Source organism: Coregonus lavaretus, assembly GCF_964263955.1.
Source record: "Coregonus lavaretus genome assembly, contig: HAP1_SCAFFOLD_279, whole genome shotgun sequence".
Lineage (NCBI taxonomy): Eukaryota > Metazoa > Chordata > Actinopteri > Salmoniformes > Salmonidae > Coregonus > Coregonus lavaretus.
In genome coordinates, this window is record NW_028161756.1 from 384,253 (window position 1) to 403,663 (window position 19,411).

Genomic DNA, 19,411 nt, shown 5'->3' on the forward strand with positions numbered 1-19,411 from the left:
CGCTGTGCTTCGTCACTGTGGACTGGTCTGTGGAATGCCACAGACGCTGTTCTTCGTCACTGTGGACTGGTCTGTGGAATGCCACAGACGCTGTTCTTCGTCACTGCGGACTGGTCTGTGGAATGCCACAGACGCTGTTCTTCGTCACTGTGGACTGGTCTGTGGAATGCCACAGACGCTGTTCTTCGTCACTGTGGACTGGTCTTGCCTGTTACATCTGTGTAGCCGTTTGACTCCTGTGTTATTCATGAGCTGCGTCCCAAAATGGTACCCTATTGCTTTTATAGTGCACTACTTTAGATCAAGGCTCTGGTCAAAAGTAGAGTCATTAAAAGGGAATATGGGTGTCATTTGGGAAGCAGCCATGGTGTGTCTGAGAACAAACTGCACTATTGTCTTCCTACATCAGAGTGACTCATTAATAATCTAGACCTATCAGGTGGCTGACATGACCTCACAATGCTAACAACCACAACGTCAGATGGTACTAGCTGGCTAGCTGTTACAATGATTAGTCTGCTAGGTGTTAGGGTCCTGTCTCTGGCTAGCTGTTACAAGGATTAGTCTGCTAGGTGTTAGGGTCCTGTCTCTGGCTAGCTGTTACTAGGATTAGTCTGCTAGGTGTTAGGGTCCTGTCTCTGGCTAGCTGTTACAAGGATTAGTCTGCTAGGTGTTAGGGTCCTGTCTCTGGCTAGCTGTTACAAGGATTAGTCTGCTAGGTGTTAGGGTCCTGTCTCTGGCTCGGTGTTACAAGGATTAGTCTGCTAGGTGTTAGGGTCCTGTCTCTGGCTCGGTGTTACAAGGATTAGTCTGCTAGGTGTTAGGGTCCTGTCTCTGGCTAGCTGTTACAAGGATTAGTCTGCTAGGTGTTAGGGTCCTGTCTCTGGCTCGGTGTTACAAGGATTAGTCTGCTAGGTGTTAGGGTCCTGTCTCTGGCTAGCTGTTACAAGGATTAGTCTGCTAGGTGTTAGGGTCCTGTCTCTGGCTAGCTGTTACAAGGATTAGTCTGCTAGGTGTTAGGGTCCTGTCTCTGGCTAGCTGTTACAAGGATTAGTCTGCTAGGTGTTAGGGTCCTGTCTCTGGCTCGGTGTTACAAGGATTAGTCTGCTAGGTGTTAGGGTCCTGTCTCTGGCTAGCTGTTACAAGGATTAGTCTGCTAGGTGTTAGTCTGCTAGGTGTTAGTCTGCTAGGTGTTAGTCTGCTAGGTGTTAGTCTGCTAGGTGTTAGTCTGCTAGGTGTTAGTCTGCTAGGTGTTAGTCTGCTAGCTGTTAGGACAAAACCACTACGCCACAAAGGAAGCCTTTTCATTGGTTTCTTTGGACTACAGTAATTTCAATGTAAATTTAGATTAAAAATACCATTAAAAAGACTGCATGGGAGCTTTAAACTCAAACTACCTGCGGGGCTGCATTGAATGGGCGTATCCGTCCCACGGGCATCGAGTTTGAAACATGCTTTTGAGGAGACCGGTTTTCAGGATGTCTCATGGTCTGACAAACACCACTCTAGCTCAGTCACCTTTCACCTCGGATGTGGAAGTGCGACATCGGCGGATGCGGTGGATCAAGATGCATCCAATGCAAAAAACACAGATCTCTCTATCTTAAACTGACATGTTTATATGGGGATTTTTGTATTATTACGCTAATTGAGTTTCCGTAGGGACAACGACCTTAGGGGGTTAAACTCAAACTACCCGCGGGGCTGCATTGAATGGGCGTATCCAGCCCGCGGGCCTCGAGTTTTCAAACATGCTTTATGTGTTAGTCTGATACAAGGGTAAGTTGTACTGTCTACTAACCACATTGATTCCTCCAGCGGTGGCCGCAGAACACACGGTGCCCACGAACGCCATGCCCAGGACCCCTCCCGCATACGCACCCGCCCGACCACTGGGAAACAAAGACAGAATAAAAAAACATTACAGGATAAAACAAAGCTGATCAACTAACAGACCGCTGGGAAAACCAAGAGAAAACATGTCAGACATTGCAGGACAAGTATCGTAGCTGTAGATCAGCTTACATCACAGAAAATCAGTGGTGTAAAGTAATTCAGTAGTTTTTTTGGGGTATCTGTACTTTACTTTTTATATTTTTGACAACTTTTACTTTTACTTCACTACATTCCTAAAGAAAATAATGTACTTTTTACTCCATACATTTTCCTTGACACCCAAAAGTCCTCGTTACATTTTGAATGCTTAGCAGGACAGGAAAATGGTCCAATTCACACACTTATCAAGAGAACATCCCTGGTCATCTCTACTGCCTCTGATCTGGCGGACTCACTAAACACAACTGCTTTGTTTCTGAATGATGTCTGAGTGTTGGAGTGTGCCCCTGGCTATCCGCAAATTTAAAAAAAACACGAACAATTGTGCCAACTGGTTTGCTTAATATAAAGGACTTTGAAATGATTTATACTTTTACTTTTGACACTAAAGTACATTTTTGCAATGACATTTACATTTTACATTTACATTTACGTCATTTAGCAGACGCTCTTATCCAGAGCGACTTACATAAGCATTTAGGGTTAAGTGCCTTGCTCAAGGGCACATCGGCAGATTTTTCACCTAGTCGGCTCGGGGATTAGAACCAGCGACCTTTCGATTACTGGCACAACGCTCTTAGTCACTAAGCTACCTGCCACCCCCATTTACTTTTGATACTTAAGTATATTTAAAACCAAATAATTTTTGACTTTTACTCAAGTAGTATTTTACTGGAGTGACTTTCACTTTTACTTGAGTCATTTCCTGTTAAAAGGTTTCTTTTACTTTTACTCAAGTATGACAACTGGGTACTTTTTCACACCACTGCAGAAAAATACATGACAACTTTCCATCGGTCTACACTACAGTCCACTTCCATTACAGAGTATAATGTAACTCTGGGCCTGGAAGCCAGTTCCACTGCTGTATAATGTAACTCTGGGTGTGGAAGCCAGTTCCACTGCTGTATAATGTAACTCTGGGCGTGGAAGCCAGTTCCACTGCTGTATAATGTAACTCTGGGTGTGGAAGCCAGTTCCACTGCTGTATAATGTAACTCTGGGCGTGGAAGCCAGTTCCACTGCTGTATAATGTAACTCTGGGCGTGGAAGCCAGTTCCACTGCTGTATAATGTAACTCTGGGCGTGGAAGCCAGTTCCACTGCTGTATAATGTAACTCTGGGCGTGGAAGCCAGTTCCACTGCTGTATAATGTAACTCTGGGCCTGGAAGCCAGTTCCACTGCTGTATAATGTAACTCTGGGCGTGGAAGCCAGTTCCACTGCTGTATAATGTAACTCTGGGCGTGGAAGCCAGTTCCACTGCTGTATAATGTAACTCTGGGCGTGGAAGCCAGTTCCACTGCTGTATAATGTAACTCTGGGCGTGGAAGCCAGTTCCACTGCTGTATAATGTAACTCTGGGCGTGGAAGCCAGTTCCACTGCTGTATAATGTAACTCTGGGCGTGGAAGCCAGTTCCACTGCTGTATAATGTAACTCTGGGCGTGGAAGCCAGTTCCACTGCTGTATAATGTAACTCTGGGCGTGGAAGCCAGTTCCACTGCTGTATAATGTAACTCTGGGCGTGGAAGCCAGTTCCACTGCTGTATAATGTAACTCTGGGCGTGGAAGCCAGTTCCACTGCTGTATAATGTAACTCTGGGCGTGGAAGCCAGTTCCACTGCTGTATAATGTAACTCTGGGCGTGGAAGCCAGTTCCACTGCTGTATAATGTAACTCTGGGCGTGGAAGCCAGTTCCACTGCTGTATAATGTAACTCTGGGCGTGGAAGCCAGTTCCACTGCTGTATAATGTAACTCTGGGCGTGGAAGCCAGTTCCACTGCTGTATAATGTAACTCTGGGCGTGGAAGCCAGTTCCACTGCTGTATAATGTAACTCTGGGCGTGGAAGCCAGTTCCACTGCTGTATAATGTAACTCTGGGCGTGGAAGCCAGTTCCACTGCTGTATAATGTAACTCTGGGCGTGGAAGCCAGTTCCACTGCTGTATAATGTAACTCTGGGCGTGGAAGCCAGTTCCACTGCTGTATAATGTAACTCTGGGCGTGGAAGCCAGTTCCACTGCTGTATAATGTAACTCTGGGCGTGGAAGCCAGTTCCACTGCTGTATAATGTAACTCTGGGCGTGGAAGCCAGTTCCACTGCTGTATAATGTAACTCTGGGCGTGGAAGCCAGTTCCACTGCTGTATAATGTAACTCTGGGCGTGGAAGCCAGTTCCACTGCTGTATAATGTAACTCTGGGCGTGGAAGCCAGTTCCACTGCTTTAGCTCATTGTTCCTGTACTGAGTTCAACCTGGGACATCAGGGTCGGTGCAATTCATTATCAGATAGGAGAGAACCAGCAGTAGTCCGGACCTCGTAGGGCTTAAGATGATTGGGTAATCGGGACACAATTGAAACATTTATCAACTAGTCATTGCTATGCATCGGCTGGAGACAAACTGCTCAGTATTAGATGAATAATAATAAATAATAATATGCCATTTAGCAGACGCTTTTATCCAAAGCGACTTACAGTCATGCGTGCATACATTTTTGTGTATGGGTGGTCCCGGGGATCGAACCCACTACCCTGGCGTTACAAGCGCCGTGCTCTACCAGCTGAGCTACAGAGGACCACACGCTAGTCGGTGGTCGGATGCTAAATCACAGACCTGGCTGGCTGAAGACACCAGCGGTATTCAAATATTTAAAATGGAACAAAATAAAAAGGAGAAAATGTCAATAAATGTACTGACATATGCAAATATCTAATACAATAGAATATGCCACTTAGCAGACTGTCTTTTCAAAGCCACGTACATACTATAGTGACTGTATGCATTTTTTTAGTATGTGTACATGTGATCGCTACGGGAATCGAACCCACGACCTAGCTAGCGCCATTCTCTTACGAACTGAGCCACACAGAACCCATACATCTCTCCACTCACACAATGAGCTGCGCGTCGTCATGCCTGATCCGGGGTAGCAGCTCCGTCGTCCTCCACTTGACGAAACGTCCCAACACTTCCCCCGCGGATCCTTCCACACTAAAGGGGTTGGCTTCCTTAAAGATCTCCAGGCCGACCAACACCACGCGGATGTTCAGCTTCTTATAGTACTGTAGATGGGTAGAGAAAAACATACAAAAAGACATCAGTTTATGCTAATTATTTACGGCCACACAGCCACATAATCTAGTACCCTCAAATTCAAATCTGGACCTGGAAGCGGACCTGTTGCACCCTCTATAACCACTGTGATTATTATTTGACCCTGCTGGTCATCTATGAACGTTTGAACATCTTGAAGAACGATCTGGCCTTAATGGCCATGTACTGTTATAATCTCCACCCGGCACAGCCAGAAGAGGACTGGCCACCCCTCAGAGCCTGGTTCCTCTCTAGGTTTCTTCCTAGGTTTCTGCCTTTTCTAGGGAGTTTTTCCTAGCCACCGTGCTTCTACATCTGCATTTAAGTCATTTAGCAGACGCTCTTATCCAGAGCCACTTACAAATTGGATCTGCATTGCTTGCCGTTTGGGGTTTTAGGCTGGGTTTCTGTATAAAGCACTTTGTGACATATGCTGTTGTGAAAAAGGGCTTTATGAATAAATACATTTGATTGTCTAGTACCTTCAAATTCAAATCTGGACCTGGAAGCCACTTATTTCATTGTTCCCCTCTAATCAGGGACTGAGTTAGACCTGTGCCACCAGGTGGGTGATATTAATGATCAGGTAAAACAGACAACCAGCAGTGGGCCGTACGTCCCAGGGAGAACAGACAACCAGCAGTAGTCCGTACGTCCCAGGGAGAACAGACAACCAGCAGTGGGCCGTACGTCCCAGGGTAACATTTGAACACCCCCTTGGTCTAGTACTTTCTCTTGTTTCTCCTGAGTGAAGAGCTCATTGTAGCCGTAGGTCTCAATGAGGACGAAGAAAGTACGTTTCGGTGTAACAATGTTTGTTCGCTTGAGACTGAGTAGCGAGAGAGGGAAATAAGTTTGTCACCCCATCCAGCAGATTGGCTAGTTCCACCATCTCCTGGCGCACCGCTGTCTCGTTCTTCTTCTTGTAGGTATACTGGTGAGAAACAGCAGAACTCAGTCAGTTGATGATCATGTAGGAATACATTCTAATATAACCCATTAGAGTATAATTAACTCACGATTACACATTAGGCAAGTGGTTTTGAAACCTCTCCTCGGGGACCCCCCCAGACGTTTTCACAATTAAGTCGTAGCCCTGAGCCATCTCACCTGATTGACCTAGGTGAAGGGCTTGGTGATTAAGTGGACAAGTTGAATCAGGTGAGCTAGCTGTGGAATAGTTAAATGCATGGAACGGCTGGGGGTCGGCTTGGGGTCCCAGAGGAGAGGTTGGAACACCCTATACAAGTTACACATCATCTATAAAATTGACAAATAGTAAGTATTTTACCCTGAGAAAGTCAGCAACCAACACCAACTCGACATATCTGGTCTGAGGTAAATTACGTTTTCTCTGTTATGAAGAAATGAGAGAAAGTCCTTAGTGAGACTAGTACATCCATTCGCGTGTGTTTAGTCTGGACAGTCATCAGAACATTCACCCCGAATACACTTTAATATCTGTTATGTTCTGCTAGGCTGTGTAATAGACACATCCCAACCCGTAAAAGTGCCGTCATCGAGAGGGAGGGGTCGAAGGGTGAGTGACTCTCAGTGTGCGACGTCTCATTGGTCACTCCGCAGACAAAGGGCTCTGATTGGCTGTGCTCCAGGCGGTAGAGGAGGTGCTCATTATTTGTCGACTGCTTGACTGGTTCAAGCCCATAACTCTGGTTGCCAAGGAGAATGACACCCCTAAAAAGAAGCAGATACATTTAATCAATGCTGACAAATTACTTTATTCACAGAACATCAATGGTTTAACAGCATTTCCTCCCATCAAGCTGAAGTCAGCCAATAAAAGTGAAAGACAGGGAAACAGGATAAATGGTTCGACAAACCAGGAAACTATTATGAAAGGACTGGAGAACTTCCTTGTTAAGAGGCATTTAAAGCCCTCTCATGAGAACAATGAATGTGGAATACAACACAACCCTATTTACAGGTCTACAAACACAAAAGCATGTGGTCCCCTGTAGCTCAGTTGGTAGAGCATGGCGCTTGCAACGCCAGGGTAGTGGGTTCGATCCCTGGGACCACCCATACGTAAAAATGTATGCACACATGGATAAATGGCATATTATTATTATTATTATATAAGACTGACCTGAGGTCAGCAGGTACTGAGGATTAGTATTATTATATATAAGTGAATGAGAGACTGACCTGAGACCTGAGCAGGTGCTGAGGGCGACCAGAGAGTCTTCATGATCCTCCACATCGCCATGGTAATAACAATGGACCTGCAACACACGTCACCATGGTAATAACAATGGACCTGCAACACACGTCACCATGGTAATAACAATGGACCTGCAACACACGTCACCATGGTAATAACAATGGACCTGCAACACACGTCACCATGGTAATAACAATGGACCTGCAACACACGTCACCATGGTAATAACAATGGACCTGCAATGTGACATGCAGCTATACACAGGCATGTCATTCAAACAAGAGCAGCCATGTGGAAATATTATGTATGTACAGTGGGGAAAAAAAGTATTTAGTCAGCCACCAATTGTGCAAGTTCTCCCACTTAAAAAGATGAGAGAGGCCTGTAATTTTCATCATAGGTACACGTCAACTATGACAGACAAATTGAGATTTTTTTCTCTCCAGAAACTCACATTGTAGGATTTTTAATGAATGTATTTGCAAATTATGGTGGAAAATAAGTATTTGGTCACCTACAAACAAGCAAGATTTCTGGCTCTCACAGACCTGTAACTTCTTCTTTAAGAGGCTCCTCTGTCCTCCACTCGTTCCCTGTATTAATGGCACCTGTTTGAACTTGTTATCAGTATAAAAGACACCTGTCCACAACCTCAAACAGTCACACTCCAAACTCCACTATGGCCAAGACCAAAGAGCTGTCAAAGGACACCAGAAACAAAATTGTAGACCTGCACCAGGCTGGGAAGACTGAATCTGCAATAGGTAAGCAGCTTGGTTTGAAGAAATCAACAGTGGGAGCAATTATTAGGAAATGGAAGACATACAAGACCACTGATAATCTCCTTCGATCTGGGGCTCCACGCAAGATCTCACCCCGTGGGGTCAAAATGATCACAAGAACGGTGAGCAAAAATCCCAGAACCACACAGGGGGACCTAGTGAATGATCTGCAGAGAGCTGGGACCAAAGTAACAAAGCCTACCATCAGTAACACACTACGCCGCCAGGGACTCAAATCCTGCAGGCCCGTCTGAAGTTTGCTAGAGTGCATTTGGATGATCCAGAAGAGGATTGGGAGAATGTCATATGGTCAGATGAAACCAAAATATAACTTTTTGGTAAAAACTCAACTCGTCGTGTTTGGAGGACAAAGAATGCTGAGTTGCATCCAAAGAACACCATACCTACTGTGAAGCATGGGGGTGGAAACATCATGCTTTGGGGCTGTTTTTCTGCAAAGGGACCAGGACGACTGATCCGTGTAAAGGAAAGAATGAATGGGGCCATGTATCATGAGATTTTGAGTGAAAACCTCCTTCCATCAGCAAGGCCATTGAAGATGAAACGTGGCTGGGTCTTTCAGCATGACAATGACCCCAAACACACCGCCCGGCAATGAAGGAGTGGCTTCGTAAGAAGCATTTCAAGGTCCTGGAGTGGCCTAGCCAGTCTCCAGATCTCAACCCCATAGAAAATCTTTGGAGGGAGTTGAAAGTCCGTGTTGCCCAGCGACAGCCCCAAAACATCACTGCTCTAGAGGAGATCTGCATGGAGGAATGGGCCAAAATACCAGCAACAGTGTGTGAAAACCTTGTGAAGACTTACAGAAAACGTTTGACCTGTGTCATTGCCAACAAAGGGTATATAACAAATTATTGAGAAACTTTTGTTATTGACCAAATACTTATTTTCCACCATAATTTGCAAATAAATTCATTAAAAATCCTACAATGTGATTTTCTGGAAAAAAAATTCTCATTTTGTCTGTCATAGTGTACCTATGATGAAAATTACAGGCCTCTCTCATCTTTTTAAGTGGGAGAACTTGCACAATTGGTGGCTGACTAAATACTTGTTTTCCCCACTGTATGTATGTATGTATGTATGTATGTATGTATGTATGTATGTATGTATGTATGTATGTATGCATGTATATGTACAGTACCAGTCAAAAGTTTGGACACATCTACTCATTCAAGGGTTTTTCTTTATTTAAAAAAATAATCTGAAAAAAATAAACTTTTGACTGGTACTGTATATATATATATATAGATATATATATATATATATAGATATATATATATATATATATATATATATATATATATATATATATAATTAATTATATACACATACACACTGGCCAGTTTATTAGATACACCGCCCCGTTCATGAAAATGGATCGCTCCTACAGACAGTGAGTCACGTGGCCGTGGCTTGCTATATAAAGCAGGCAGACAGGCATCGAGGCATTCAGTTACTGTTCTATTGAACGTTAGAATGGGCAAAACGAGTGACCTAAGCGACTTTGTGCGTGGTATAATCATCGGTGCCAGGTCTCAGAAAACGGCCGCCCTCCTGGGCTTTTTACGAACAACAGCGTCTAGGGTTTACCGAGAACGGTGCGACAAACAAAAAACATCCAGTCAGCGGCAGTCCTGTGGGCGAAATAATCGTGCAAGCTTACAGGTATGCCACAAACAGACAAATAACGGTACAGTACAACAGTGGTGTGCCGAACGGCATCTCGGAACGCACAACTCGTCGGTCCTTGTCACGGATGGGCTATTGCAGCAGACGACCACACCGGGTTCCACTCCTATCAGCTAAAAACAAGAAGAAGCGGCTCCAGTGGGCACGCCATCACCAACACTGGACAACTGAGGAGTGGAAAAACATCACCTGGAACATGACAGCTAGTTCAGTTTACTTGAGTGGCCTGTGCAGTCCCCAGACCTCAACCCAATAGAGCATCTTTGGGATGAGATGGAACGGGCTGTTCACAGCATGAATGTACCGCCGTCCAATCTGCAGCAACTGCATGATGCTATCGCATCAGCATGGACGAACATCCCTGTGGAACGTTTCCGACACCTTGTAGACTACCCCGAAGAATTCAAGCTGTTCTGGAGGGAAAGGGGGGGGGGGTCCGACCCAGTTCTAGATGGGCGTACCCAATAAACCATGCCCCCCAGCCCGAAGAAAGCATGCCTCCCACCCCACCCAGCAACCAAGGTTGCTTGTCAGTCCCCCTCCCACCCACCCACCCACCCACCCACCCACCCATCCATCCATCCATCCATCCCGAGTCTCCCCTTACATTCCCCCCAATGTCATTCTGTAATGTAGTCACTGCTACTTACATCGGGCTTAGGATATGTAGGCGGCAGATTCCCACTGTCATCATCGGAAAACTGAACAAAGCTTTCGGATAAAAACTCTCTGACAAAAGAAAAATACACAGATCACTCCACAAGAATAGAATTGTGTGACATTAAGGTAATTACTAATATGCAATAGAAAATAATGAGCTGACATACGTGTTCTTTTTTAGATGGAGGAAGTGTTCCTTGTCGTCAATGATCAACGAATAAGAAAGCCTCTCAGGTTCTTGAGTCTGAAATGAGTTCCAACGCAGCACAGTCACGTCACATGAAAATACACCGGTCATTTACCATCGTGTGTCAAAAACCACGAGTTGGAGACCTGTAGGTATCCTACCTTTCCCGAGTCAGGAAGTCTGTCTGCATCTCTTGCCCATCTCCTCTGAATAAGCTGAGGCTTCACAACCGTGTAGCTGGAAAGTTTAGATGTCTGTCCGTTGAAAATATCTGAAAAGGTCAAAAGAACAGCTATGAACTACCTGGTTCATATTCTAATAGCCAATGTCCTGAATGGCGAAGATTACATACACAGCCAAAGTCTAACAGTCCAATCAATCAATCAGCTAATTAAATCAAGTAAAAAAAAACATAAATCTACTGAAATGTGTCAATGATGACATATTGGCATGGTCCCAAGTTCGATAAATGAGTGGAAGACACTGATGCACTGCTGAGTATAGGTGATTCGTTAGGCGCCTTCGACATTGAAGCCGACTTGAAAGGCGAATCGAGACTGACTGCTCTACAAAATCACCTTGCATCATAAATACAGTGCCTTGCAAAAGTATCCTTGGATTTCATCACATTTCATTGTGTTACAAAGTGGAATTCAAATGTCATTTTTTTGATCAACAATCTACACAAAATACTCTGTCAAAGTATATTTTATAAATGTTTTACATTTAAAGATTAATAGAAATTAAATAACAAAAATATAGTCTTTGCATTAGTATTCAGCTCCCTAAATCAATACAGTGGAGAAAAAAAGTATTTAGTCAGCCACCAATTGTGCAAGTTCTCCCACTTAAAAAGATGAGAGAGGCCTGTAATTTTCATCATAGGTACACGTCAACTATGACAGACAAATTGAAGAAGCACAATTGGTGGCTGACTAAATACTTTTTTTCCCCCACTGTACATGTTAGAAACACCTTTGGCAGCGATTACAGCTGTGAGTCTTTCTGGGTAAGTCTAAGAGCTTTACCACACCTGTATTGTGCAATATTAATTTTTATTACATTTGCCCATTATTCTTTTCATAATTCTTCAAGCTCTGTCAAGATGTTGGGAATCATGGCTAAACAGCTGTTTTTAAGTCTTGCCAAAGATTTTCAAGTAGATTTAAGTCACAACTGTAACCTGAGTGGCCCCTCAGGAACATTCACTGTCGTCTTGGTAACCAACTCCAGTGTAGAACATTCACTGTCGTCTTGGTAACCAACTCCAGTGTAGAACATTCACTGTCGTCTTGGTAACCAACTCCAGTGTAGAACATTCACTGTCGTCTTGGTAACCAACTCCAGTGTAGAACATTCACTGTCGTCTTGGTAACCAACTCCAGTGTAGATTTGGCCTTGTGTTTTAGGTTATTGCCCTGCTGAGAGGTGAATTCCTCTCCCAGTCTCTGGTGGAAAGCAGACTGGAGCAGGTTTTCCACTAGGATTTTTGCCTGTGCTTAGCTCCATCCAGTCCCATTTATTTTTATCCTGAAAAACTCCTCAGTATTTGCCGATGTCAAGCATACCCATAGCATGATGCAGCCACCACCACGCTTGAAAATAATTAGACGGTTAAAGCATGGTTCAGTTCAGCTGGCACCTAGCCGAGCTACGCTAGCCAAACTGAACGAGTCTGCTCCCATACTCCCTTAAAAGATATTCACTTGAAAAACAAGAAAAAAAGCGGCAATTATACACTTCCTCAAAATAGTCTGAATTCATCTAAGATAACTCAAGAAATCTGTCATTCATTTTGACGTTTTTGCTGAGGAGATCGTAGTCGCGCGATTTTGCATCTGACTATAATGATTGGTGCAGTATTTTCTCAAGTAAATTATTTTTCCATGAGGACGAGTCGTCTCTCGTTGAATGACACCAGGCACTTCATTGAAGAATCCCTACTGTTGACCAATCGCCGACGAGGGGGCGTAGACTTCGACTTTCCTCGAGAAGAAATGTGTGCCCAAATAGCCCGAAAAAGTCCAAAACGAACAAAAATGTCACAAAATGTTGTCATAATAAATCCACGAACTGTTCCAAACTGTTTCAGCTGGGAAGCATGCGGACGCCTTTACTTAGTGATGTGTTGTGTTGGATTTGCTCATTCTTTGGGTGGGGGGGGGCATTAGGCCAAAAAGTGTGTTCCTTTGCAGTGTTTTTTTTCCTTCAGTGTTACTTCAGTGCCTTGTTGCATACAGAATGTTCTGGAATATTCTGATTCTGTATATTTCCATTGTTCTTTTCACTGTCGTTTAAGTCGTGATTGTGACGTCACTACAATGTTGATCCACCCTCAGTTCTCCCATCACAGCCATTGAACTCTGTACTTGTTTTTAAATAACCAATGACCTCATGGTAACATCCCTGAGCAGGTTCATTCCTGTCCTGCAGTTCAGTTCAGAAGGACAACTATCTTCGACGTGTCTGGTTTAATACATAATCCACAGCATAATTATTAACTTGACCAATGCTTAAAAGAGATATTCAAGGTCTGATTTGTTATTGTTTCCCCATCTACCAATCACTGCCCTTCTTTATGAGGCTTTCGAAAAGCTCCCTGGTCTTTGTAGTTGAATCTGTGCTTGAAATTCAATACTTGACTGAGGGACCTTCCAGATGTTGTATGTATGGGGGACAGAGGAAGGGGTAGTGGACCTTCCAGATGTTGTATGTATAGGGGACAGAGGAAGGGGTAGTGGACCTTCCAGATGTTGTATGTATGGGGGACAGAGGACGGGGTAGCCATTCAAACATCATGTCATCCCATATTACTTCACACAGAGTGAGTCCATGTAACTTATTATGCGATTTGTTAAGCCACATTTGACTCCTGAACTAATTTAGACTTGCCTAAAAAAAGCGGCTGAATACTTATGCAACGACTATATTTTAGTTATCTAATTATTAATTTTTTTTATCTTCCATTTTGACAGAGTATTTTGAGTATATTGTTGACAAAAAAAAAAGACAATTAAATCCACTTTGATACCACTTTTTAACACAATAAAATGTAAAGGAATCCAAGGGGTCTGAATCCTTTTGCAAGGCACTGTGACTACTCAGTATGAATCCAAGGGGTCTGAATCCTTTTGCAAGGCACTGTGACTACTCAGTATGAATCCAAGGGGTCTGAATCCTTTTGCAAGGCACTGTGACTACTCAGTATGAATCCAAGGGGTCTGAATCCTTTTGCAAGGCTCTGTGACTACTCCGTATGAATCCAAGGGGTCTGAATCCTTTTGCAAGGCACCGTGACTACTCCGTATGAATCCAAGGGGTCTGAATCCTTTTGCAAGGCACTGTGACTACTCAGTATGAATCCAAGGGGTCTGAATCCTTTTGCAAGGCACTGTGACTACTCCGTATGAATCCAAGGGGTCTGAATCCTTTTGCAAGGCACTGGGACTACTCCGTATGAATCCAAGGGGTCTGAATCCTTTTGCAAGGCACCGTGACTACTCCGTATGAATCCAAGGGGTCTGAATCCTTTTGCAAGGCACCGTGACTACTCCGTATGAATCCAAGGGGTCTGAATCCTTTTGCAAGGCACCGTGACTACTCCGTATGAATCCAAGGGGTCTGAATCCTTTTGCAAGGCACTGTGACTACTCCGTATGAATCCAAGGGGTCTGAATCCTTTTGCAAGGCTCTGTGACTCAGTGTGATTTGTAGATCAGTCAGTCAGTCACAACTGACCCATGATGCATCACGGTTTTGATGCTCTCGAACGAGGCCATTATCATCAGTTCTCTTTAGGTATGGATAGTACTGCATATCTGGAGTGAGTGAAGTGGGCGTGGCGAAATAAGTGATGGCATAACATCAGCGGGTAGATCAACAGTGATGGTGTAACATCAGCGGGTAGATCAACAGTGATGGTGTTACATCAGCGGGTAGATCAACAGTGATGGCGTAACATCAGTGGGTAGATCAACAGTGATGGTGTTACATCAGTGGGTAGATCAACAGTGATGGTGTTACATCAGTGGGTAGATCAACAGTGATGGTGTTACATCAGCGGGTAGATCAACAGTGATGGTGTTACATCAGCGGGTAGATCAACAGTGATGGCGTAACATCAGCGGGTAGATCAACAGTGATGGTGTTACATCAGCGGGTAGATCAACAGTGATGGTGTTACATCAGCGGGTAGATCAACAGTGATGGCGTAACATCAGTGGGTAGATCAACAGTGATGGCGTAACATCAGTGGGTAGATCAACAGTGATGGTGTTACATCAGCGGGTAGATCAACAGTGATGGCGTAACATCAGTGGGTAGATCAACAGTGATGGCGTAACATCAGCGGGTAGATCAACAGTGATGGCGTAACATCAGCGCTCCATTATTGGTTAAACGGTTTTGATTAAGCGGTGTGGTTTTTCGTTTCTTACCATACAACCACCGTATCGTGAGAGTTTGGACTTCTGTTTTGAAGCCAGATGATTAGTCTGAGCTGTATTTCACCGTTAGTTTTACACAAATAATTCTAAATCTGCAGTTAGTAAAACTGACAATTTCTTATTAAAAAGTACTGATGATAAGCCGTTCATGTCGTCCCCATTAAGTAGAATGTATTAAGGTGACATCTAGACGTTATCAATATTACACTGAACAAAAATATAAAAACGCAACATTTAAAGTGTTGGTCCCATGTTTCATGAGCTGAAATAAAAGATCCCAGACATTTTCTATATGCCCAAGAAGCTTATTTCTCTCAAATTTTGTGCACAAATTTGTTTACATCCCTGTTAGTGAGCATTTCTCCTTTGCCAAGATAATCAATCCACCTGACAGGTGTGACATATCAAGAAGCTGATTAAACAGCATGATCATTACACAGATGCACCTTGTGCTGGGGACAATAAAAGCCCACTCTAAAATGTGCAGTTTTGTCACACAACACAATACCACAGATGTCTCAAGTTTTGCGGGAGCGTGCAATTGGCATGCTGACTGCAGGAATGTCCACCAGAGATGTTGCCTGAGAATTTAATGTTCATTTCTCTACCAAAAACAACCGCCTCCAACATCATTTTAAAGAATTTGGCACTACATCCAACCGGCCTCACAACCACAGACCACGTGTAACCACGCCAGCCCAGGACCTCCACATGCGGCTTCTTCACCTGATCGTCTGAGACCAGCCACCCGGACAGCTGATGAAACTGAGGAGTATTTCTGTCTGTAATAAAGCCCCTTTGTGAGAAAAACTCATTCTGATTGGCAACATGCAACAATGTCAATGATTTTACAATGTTACAATTCATATAAGGAAAATCAGTCAATTGAAATAAATTAATCAGGCCCTAATCTATGGATTTCACATGACTGGGCAGGGGCATAGCCATGGGTGGGCCTGGGAGGGCATAGGCCCACCCCCTGAGGAGCCAGGCCCACCCCCTGAGGAGCCAGGCCCACCCATGGCTGCGTCCCTGCCCAGTCATGTGAAATCCATAGATTAGGGCCTGATGAATTTATTTAAATTGACTGATTTTCCTTATATGAACTGTAACATAGTAAAATCATTGAAATTGTTGCATGTTGCGTTTATATTTTTGTTCAGTATAGTTATGTCTTGTGTAGGCTGTGACCAAATACTTATTTTCCACCATAATTTGCAAATAAATTCATTAAAAATCCTACAATGTGATTTTCTCTGGATTTTTTTCTCTCCATTTGTATGTCATAGTTGACGTGTACCTATGATGAAAATTACAGGCCTCTTATCTTTTTAAGTGGGAGAACATGCACAATTGGTGGCTGACTAAATACTTTTTTCCCCCACTGTATGTGAGGGTAAAGAAATTGCCACATTAGCTACCACCGGCAATACCGTTATCCAGCTGCCCAGTGGGAATCACCTCAGGTTCAGTTTGCTCCTAGCAGATATCGGCTTGGTGAAGCGACCGTCTGGTGCTCTCATACTCCCTAAAGACCTTGGCTTGTAAAACTAGAAAAACGCTACAATATGACTGTTGTTTCTCTCTCTTGAGCCACCGTAGCAACAACATAGCCAGAAACCGTTGCTCAAAATCGTCTGAATGAATCTAAGATAAATCAAGAAATCTGTCATTGATTTTGCATGTTTTTTTGCTGCTGGAGGTCTTAGTCGCACAATTGTACATCTAGCTAAGATGTTTGGTGCAGTATTTCTGAAGTGAAAAACTGTGCGTGAAAAGTAGTCATCTCTTGTTGAACGACAACAAAAACACTTCATGTCCCCGCTCCTACTAGGAGTAGTACTGTTGACAGCCGAAGGGGCGTAGACTGCGGCTCAGGAACTTCGACTTGCCTCAATAAAACCTTTGTGTTCAGAACAGACCAAAAACCCTGCCGAAGACCAACACGTCAAACGTGTTCAGAACAGACCAAAAACCCTGCCGAAGACCAACACGTCAAACGTGTTCAGAACAGACCAAAAAACCTGCCGAAGACCAACACGTCAAACGTGTTCAGAACAGACCAAAAACCCTGCCGAAGACCAACACGTCAAACGTGTTCAGAACAGACCAAAAAACCTGCCGAAGACCAACACGTCAAACGTGTTCAGAACAGACCAAAAACCCTGCCGAAGACCAACACGTCAAACGTGTTCAGAACAGACCAAAAACCCTGCCGAAGACCAACACGTCAAACGTGTTCAGAACAGACCAAAAAACCTGCCGAAGACCAACACGTCAAACGTGTTCAGAACAGACCAAAAACCCTGCCGAAGACCAACACGTCAAACGTGTTCAGAACAGACCAAAAAACCTGCCGAAGACCAACACGTCAAACAATGACATGGGGCGAACTGTTCCGACTGGGACGCACACCGTCATCTTTTGATCGACTCGTCGTGCAGCCCAACCAGGCACGTAAAACAGTCTTGAGTGGCAACAAATCAGCCCAATTACCCCACCTAGTGTGTTGTGAAATCGGTTATGAATGTATTGTAATGTTTTTAAAATGGTATAAATGCCTTAATTTTGCCGGACCCCAAGAAGAGTAAGGGGGATCCATAATAAATCCAAATGTCATGATGACAGACACCTGTCTCGATCAATGAGACAATACTTAAAATAGACAAGATGATGGCATACACATTGTTGGATTACTTCATGGAGCAAAACAACTATTTATTTTAATAATGGGGCATTTTCTAAATTCAAAACGGACCCCCTGCAACTTGACACGGACATTTTATAAGACTCCTGTTTCCACGAATTGAGGAGGAAGAAAGTATCGCCAAGGTTGGTCAAACATTCTCTGTGCTACACCAAACAGTACCTAACCTGTAACTCCCAGGAATACCACAAATATTTGGTTAAATCACATTACCTGATGTAACAATCTGTAGCACTTCCTCTTGGCTTCCAGAACCCAGACACTGAAGTAAACTTCCCACTTTCTTTTTTGTTAACCTTAAATAAAATAGCTAAACTAAACTAAATATAAAATAGCAGTGTCTAAACAACTTAACTTACATTTTTCACAATGTATATATTTGTGGTGTGTCACATTCCATGTTGTATTTGTTTAGCCGACGTTTCATATCCGGGTCCACGCATTAAAAACTGATTTAGGATCAGCCCTTCCCATCCCCGCCCACACCTTTAGGCATTATGTTGAAACAATAAGACCGACCCTGGATCAGTATTTCTAGCAGGCAATAACAAAATTAATTATTTTGTGCGGAAGGAACCTATTCCCGAGGCATTGTAATCGCAACAGGTACCAAGTTTAATGTAGAAGGCTGTCACCTAAAGGCAATAAATAAAAAAACATCTCAATCTCTCACCCACCTTGATTGTTCTCGGCTCCAACGATGCAACAAATTAGAACCACTAAAGTCACTAGACTTTTCCCCACCATGATCGTTGCTACAGCATTTGTCCATTGACGGCTGCTGTGTTATCGTGCTGTGCTCGGCGGCCAGGGCAGGTGTGAAGGCTAGGGTGTGCACCGGTGAGCCAGAGGGGGTGTGCCGAAAGTAATTCTTCTTCTGTGGGGGTCTATCGGCGTTTGGCATCCAACGTTATGGTGCATTACCGCCACCTACTGTACTGAAGTGTGAGCCAGAGAGGACAACTAAATCCTACCTGCCAGCCCCGATTATCTTACAAAATAAAACGAAACGTTAGAAACTATATCTACTGATGTTCACTTTTTATATTCAGTTCTTCTATCCTCTTCTCTCTCATCCCAGCTAACAAAAAAATTCCCACAACTTTAGAGAACGTTCCCTTAAGAGCCTCCTTAGGTCATTAACATTTTCATAGGAATGTTCCTGTGATGTGCAAGGAACGTTTCCTGGGGACCATTCCCTTAATTTCTAATAGAACTTACCCAGAACATGTTCTCGGAACTTAAGATATGAATGTTCTTAACATGTTTCATGGGAACGTTACAAGCTCATTCATGTGTCCAGTTTTCTGGGGGTTAGGAGAATATTCCATCAACGTCCCACCAAACGTACACAGAACATGGTTGCCGTGTTCTCAGAACATATGATATTAATGTTCTAGACAAGTTTCATGGGAACGTTGCAAGAACATTTATGTGTCCAAAGAAAAATTAATTTCATACAAGGTGTTGTTACTGTTGCCAAGCCAATCAAGGCCCTGATTGGTGAACCATGGATCCATTCATTGCTCTTTGTCTGTTGGCAGGGTTAGGGATACTCATACACACAGTGCTTTTAACATGC

General features: G+C 43.7%; 1 protein-coding gene across 3 annotated transcripts in view; it reads right to left on the reverse strand.

The window, feature by feature from the left end:
- LOC311120167 (disintegrin and metalloproteinase domain-containing protein 9-like) overlaps window positions 1-18,691 on the reverse strand; it is a 42,820-nt gene extending 24,129 nt beyond the window's left edge. For 2 of the 3 annotated variants that reach the window (XR_014612132.1, XM_084194785.1), the window contains exons 1-10: window positions 18,507-18,691; window positions 10,839-10,948; window positions 10,658-10,734; window positions 10,481-10,559; window positions 7,320-7,396; window positions 6,656-6,848; window positions 6,445-6,507; window positions 6,016-6,087; window positions 4,953-5,122; window positions 1,802-1,892 (exon numbers count right to left, since the gene is read on the reverse strand). Coding sequence is in view for 2 of the 3 variants with exons in the window: in XM_084194785.1 (XP_084050911.1) it covers window positions 1,802-1,892; window positions 4,953-5,122; window positions 6,016-6,087; window positions 6,445-6,507; window positions 6,656-6,848; window positions 7,320-7,396; window positions 10,481-10,559; window positions 10,658-10,734; window positions 10,839-10,948; window positions 18,507-18,576 (1,002 nt within the window). In the remaining variant the exon portion in view is untranslated. Of the gene's footprint in view, window positions 1-1,801; window positions 1,893-4,952; window positions 5,123-6,015; window positions 6,088-6,444; window positions 6,508-6,655; window positions 6,849-7,319; window positions 7,397-10,480; window positions 10,560-10,657; window positions 10,735-10,838; window positions 10,949-11,739; window positions 11,765-18,506 lie in introns of those variants that run through there. The other variant, XM_084194786.1, reaches the window with a different exon arrangement.
- Between the last annotated feature and the right edge of the window lie 720 nt (window positions 18,692-19,411).